The sequence below is a fragment of the Pelophylax lessonae genome, assembly GCF_965119305.1.
Source record: "Pelophylax lessonae genome assembly, chromosome: 8".
Classification (NCBI taxonomy): Eukaryota; Metazoa; Chordata; class Amphibia; order Anura; family Ranidae; genus Pelophylax; species Pelophylax lessonae.
This window is the reverse complement of record NC_138775.1, coordinates 213,960,029-213,966,283: the sequence shown is the minus strand read 5'-3', so window position 1 is coordinate 213,966,283 and position 6,255 is coordinate 213,960,029. Positions and strand designations below refer to the sequence as shown.

Sequence of the window (6,255 nt, the reverse complement as noted above, 5' to 3'; positions counted from 1 at the left end):
TACTTTATAATTCCTTAGTTCTTTAGCTTTTTGGTTCCTTAGATCCAAAATATAAGGCTTTTCATAGAAACCTAGTAATCAATTTAATGCAAGCCATTTAGGAACAAGGAAAGGGATTGAAATATGCCTGATAAATATATGGTGCTAAGTTAAACTACAAGGTAATCATTGTATAATTATTGGAATCTGAAAGTTTATATGTTATTTAAAATGTTATAGTTTTTGTAGAAATACTGTTTCATAATTGATCTCTTTTATTGAATAGTATTTATTTGCTGTATAATCTGTATATCACAGGACATTTTGGCAATAACATTGTCACTAAAAGAGGCCATTAGGAAAAGCAGCTGCAGAAACCACTGGCCAGCACATCAGTGAATGGAAACCATTGCATGCTGGGCAGCTCTACCATGCTGCTATTTCACTAATTCTTGATACATCTCTGAGCGGATGAATCTGGGCAGTGAGTCTTTCTCCATAAGAGCAAAAATCTTCTTCTGGGCCAAATCAAAGCTGGAGGATGACAGTTCCACCAAGTTCTTCATTGTCACTGCTTTGGTGAAGTGGTCAATATTGACCTGCAAAAAAAAAAAAAAAAAATTTAAGTTAAGTAACTGTAATAAATAAAAGGGCATTGACAACTATCTATGCATGCTATTAAATACAGCTAGTTATAGCTAATTCAAGCAAATATAAATTGCTAATTATTTCACTAACAAATTCACTCTAAATTGTATTAAAAAACACACATTTTGTAAACAGCTGAATTTCTCTTTGTATAAGCATCTTGTTATGTCTTGTACAGAACAACTCAAACTGAAGGAGAGGGTGGGGCAGCACTAGGGACCATTCAGGTGTGCTTCATTGCACATATGTGGATAGAATGAGTGAGCAAAGTGACCAGTGGGAGGAGCTCCTTTGATGTGGATGCTCTTTTAAATTCCAGTCACTGGCTTGGAGCAGGGAGTTGGTCTGGTTATATTGCCTAAAGCGTTAGTAAAGGCTATTTTTTAAAATTAAAATAACAAATATGCTATACTTGGTATAGCACAATGGTATTGCACAGAACGGTCCTGAAACTTCTCTTCTGGGGTCCCTCGCCAGCTCTGTCTGGTATGTAAGCAGTGTTGGTAAAACTACTGCAGAATTCCATATAATTGGGAAGCATACAGATAGTGCACTTGGTAATACAACCCCTATTCCAAAAATGATGGAATGCTGTGTAAAATCAACATACAAACAGAATGCAATGATTTGCAAATATCATAAACCCATATTTTATTCACAATAGAAAAAAGAAAACATATCAAATTTTTGAATGGAAAAAATGTACCATTTTAAGAAAAAATAGGGTAATTTTGGGATTGATGGCATCCTAAAAACGTTTGGACATGGCAACAAAAAGCTTGCAAAGTGGTACTAACAAGAAGAGCTGGAAGAAAATTTTGTAACTAATTAGGTTGGTTGGCAACAAGTCAGTTACATGATTTGAAATAAATAGGGCATCTTAGAGAGTCAGAGTGTCTCAGAGGTTAAGATGGGCAGAGGCTCACCAATCTGTAAAATGCTGTTTCTTTTTCTTTTTTTTTTTCTCAGTGTTTTTATTTGGTTTTCAATTAAAATACAAACATTCAAAGTTGCAGACGCAGCCGCCTAATGGATCTTGATATTTTGTTAAAGGCTATTAAAAGCATTGGAACATTTGTAAACCTTTAGCTCTACCAATGTGGCATTCTATTGTGTACATTATACTTAGTTGTATTATCGAGCAGACATGCATACAGGTACAGGCACTTAGAGGTTAAATCAACATCATATGTAATGTGATTGTAAAACAAAGTCATAAAGAGAGAGATAAGTCTGGGGTATTGGGAGTCCTTGGTCCCGATGTGGATACCAGGAGGCCCAAGGTCCCCATATACACTCAAATGTACGGAAGGATCTTAAATGTGGGGTCAGGAATTTTTCATACAGGTAGTGTTGTTGGATAACACTCACAGCTTCTGACAAGTTAGGGGCCAAATCCCGTTTCCAGTATCTGGTTAGTATTAATTTAGCTGCTAGTAAAATATTGGCAATTGTCCCTCTGAAAAGGGTGGGAAATTTCTCAATACCCAGGTTAAGTAGCACTAGGGCAGGATTTATGGAAGTGATAATACCAGTCACCTCAGATATCATTTGGAAAATATTTCACCAGAAGCTGCGAATAATATTGCACGTCCAAAAGATGTGCAGTAAGATACCCGAGGCACCGCAACCATGCCAGCAATCCAAGGAACTTTATTTGAACATTTTTGTTAGTTTGTAAGGGGTTAGATACCATCTATGTAGGATTTTCAATGCAAGTTCCCAATGACTAACACAATGCATGATTGTATGTGTGAATGTTATTGCTTGGATCCACTGGGCATCAGTGAAAGTGAAAATGGAGTCTAAATCTGCTTCCCGTTTCTGCATAGAGTTCGATTTGTGAAATGTCATTTTATTCTGTGGTAATTTGTATATTAGAGATGTGCCTCTGGGTGATTCAGATGGGTTTGTGTAGTTTTGGCAGATCTTAGAGCAGGGTTTCTCAACCAGGGTTCCTCCTGAGGTTGCTAGGGGTTCCTTGAGAAATAGGCAATTTCTGCCTCTCAGATAAGTTCCCAATGACACCATTTTTTCTTTTATCTATCTGTAAGGGGGTAATTCTTCCCAATGATGACAATAATAAGGAGCATTCTTCCCACTGACTGTCACACTAATGTGTCATGAGTTTTAGATTTTTAATTTTTAGCAGGGGTTCCCCGAGACCAGGAATTTATTTCAAGGGTTCCTCTGTGTTGAAAAGGTTGAGAAAGGTTGTCCTAGAGTGTATTCCAATCTTCGGGGGAGGGGATGTGGATAGCAAGCTACTAATGTGGTGAAGGTTAAAGTGAGATGAGTGAGGGAGATCGTACCTATTACTAATCATCTCTGGGGTGTAAAGGATTCCTTTTGTTGTGGCATCTTTTATCAAGTTCAGTCCTTTTTTAGCCCAACCCTTGATATTCATGTCTTGAATAAGATGAGTTAGGGTTATGATCAATAGTTCCACCCTCTGATAGCTAGGGGTTTGCAGTGGAAGCTGTTTTATTAATCTCCATGCCAATAGAGATGCTTTCGACGTAGGCGGGAGAGAGGACAATTTAAGAAATTTCCATGCATCAGCATAGAATATGGAGCATAGGTTAGGAGTTTTGTTGAGAGCCTTTCAATGTCAAGCCATAATGGTTCAGCTGATTGGTTAAACCAGTTTTTCAAGTGGTTCGCATGCACAGCTGTGTGATAGTCTTGTATGTCAACCATACCCATACCCCCTATTTTTCTATGTTTAGTCAGATAAGCGGGGGAGCATCAAGCTTTCTTGCCCTGCCATATGAAGGTTATTAGTGAAGAGTTTAGGGATTTTAGGTGCGTTTGTTTTAGAGGGGTGTGTAGGGATCTAAATAGGTAAAGTATTTGGGGGAATACCATCATTTTATAGGCTGCCAATCTACCCACCCAGGATAATTCAACTTGGACTAATTTCTTGAGCTGTGTATCGAGTTTAGTTATTAATGGGTTGCAATTGGCCTCCTGTAGGGAAATGCACAAAGGTGTGATTGTGATACCAAGATATGTCAGTCCTTTTTCAGTCCAAGTGTATGGAAGGCTATCTTTGAGGGTAGGAGTAATTTTCTCTGGGATGACGACACTTAGAATTAGGGATTTAGAATGGTTTTCTTTATAATATGAGATTAGACTTAATTCTGTCAGGATTTTATGAACTCTGGGTAATGAAGTTGAAGGGCGCGTTAGCATTAATATGATATCATCAGCAAACAAATTTATTGTGTTGGGTCTTTCATTGTGGAAAAATCCTGTTACTAGTGGATCTGAGGGGATTTTTTCCGCCAAGCGTTCAATCATTAATTTGAAGATCATTGGAGATAATGGGCAGCCTTGCCTCGTGACGTTTGATATTGAGAAAGATTTAGAAAGCATGTTTTCTGTATACACCTGGGCTGAAGGTGAAGAGTATAGGGCTAAGGTAGCTGATAAGATTGGCCCTTGGAACCTAAATCTGCGTAAGGTAAGAGTCATATAGTTCCATTTAATTCTGTCGAACGCCTTCTCCGTGTCTATAGAGAGTAGCAGAGAAGGTGTTTGTCTATTGCGCCGAGTGCACAATATTTATCACTCTTCTTGTGGCGTAAGATGTTTGCCATCCAGGTACGAATCCCATCTAGTCAGGTTGTATCAGTTTAGGCAGTACTCCTTTAAGTCGTTGCGCAAGGAGTTTAGCGTATAGTTTAATGTCTACATTGAGCAGATATATGGGCCTAAAGTTAGCAGGGAAGTCTGAACTTTTTCTGGGCTTAGGGAGGGTAATGATGTGCGCTTTCAAAGTTTTTGGTGGGAATGATGCCTTATGTGCCGTGGCAGAAAATACTGAGTTTAAATGGGGTACTTGTTTAGAGCTAAACAATTGATAAAATTCACACGAAAATCCATCTGGGCCCGGGGATTTTCAACTTGGCATGGATTGAAAACTTTTAGTATTTCGGAGTTAGAGAATGGATGGTTAAGGTCCTCTAACATGAAAGGAAGGTTCAGCATTTCTAAGAAAGAGAAAACCATTTCCGTCCGTATAATGGTCATCTGTCAGGTTGTAAAGGGGAATCGTAGTAGTGCACAAACGTGTCCGCAATCTGTTTAGGGTTGGTTATCTTATGTTTGGTGGTTGGATGGTGTAGAAATTAGATTTTGGATTTGGCTTTCTGGTTTTTAAGTCTGGATGCGTGAAACTTTCTGACTCTGTTGTGGGATGAGCAGTATTTTAGTTTGGGGTGACTGATAAAAAGAGCATGTTGGTCATGTAGCATGGAGTGAAATTCCATGCATTGTGTGGGTAATTTTTTGGCATCTGAGGGATTTGGGTTGGTTTTATTTTGTCGCTTCAGTTCTCGGAGATTGGATAGAACCATTTGTAAGTTGGCAGAGCTAAGTTTTTTTAGCTCTAGCCCATAGCTGAATCATAATCCCTCTTATATACGCCTTGTTGGGGGGGTCCACGTTAAATACATCAATATCATGTACATTGTTAGAGGCAAAGTAGGTCTCTAAGTGGCGATTGAAAATATCGTTAGTGGTGGGGTCATTGATTAACTTGTTATTACAGCTCCACAGCAAGGTGGGACAGCAGGTGTCCTGCTCTGAGAACGTGATAGAGACAGCTGCATGGTCAGACCACATGATCTCTGCTATGTCAGAGCAGGAAACTTGTTGTAGTAGCCACTTATCCACTAGAATAGATCAATTCTGGAGTATGAGTCAAATCTGGGTGAGTAATACGTGAAATCTTTTCTGAGGCATGCAAGCATCTCGATACATCAAATAATTCCTCTTTAAACATCAGATTGGCAAGGGAGAATGAACTGGTCCTCCTGTTGAAGGTGCAATCGAGTTGGGGGTCTACAAACTAGATTCATATCCCCAACTACAAAAAGATTACAACATTTGTGTTTAGCAATACACCTAAATAGTTTGCGATAGAAGGAGCCATGTCTAGAGTTTGGGGCATACACTTCCACTATCGTATACAGCTTTCCATTAATGACATACACCAATAAAACATACCGACTATCAGTATCTATGACAGAAGTTTGCAAAGTGAATGATACCATGTTTGTGATGACAATTAAGACACCTAATTTTTTTGTGGAGTATTCTGCTGAGAAGATAAAGGGGAAGTCTTTATGTTGACATTTGGAGCTTCTGATGCTTTAAAATGTGTTTATTGAACAATCACTATATAAGCGTTAGACTTGCTGGCTTCTTTCCATAAAGAGAAACCTTTCGCTGGATGGTAAGGTCCCCGGGCATTGATTGACAACAGTTTATGTGGCATCAGGGTTGAAGTAGATGCAGAGGCTGTTGAGTTCGTTCCATGGATAGAATGGATAAAAGTGGTAGGTAATTAGAGCAGTGCTGAGGAGAGAATAGAGGGTCTCTTTAATAACCAACATTTGGAAGTTACGAATATCATTTATGTGATGTATAGCTTATACGATTTGGTACTTTATGAGTAGAGCAAGGTAGAAGAGTATGAAATTTAGATGCAGAGGAAGGGCATCCGGTATAGCCTTGATCAACTGGTGATGGTTAAAAGAAAGGTTAATTTAAGAACATGGTGCAGCGAAGCTGCAATTCAAAGGGGATAAACTGGTTTAACTCGAAACAGTAGGTAAGAGT

At 38.8% G+C, this 6,255-nt stretch overlaps 1 protein-coding gene across 1 annotated transcript in view; it reads right to left on the bottom strand.

Moving 5' to 3' along the window:
• Positions 1–236: 236 nt before the first annotated feature.
• The window catches only part of RGS5 (regulator of G protein signaling 5), a 183,957-nt gene continuing 177,938 nt past the window's right edge, over positions 237–6,255 (bottom strand). The window contains exon 5 of the mRNA XM_082264855.1: positions 237–578. Coding sequence (XP_082120981.1) covers positions 417–578 — 162 coding nt within the window. The 3' untranslated portion in view covers positions 237–416. The remainder of the gene's footprint in view (positions 579–6,255) is intronic.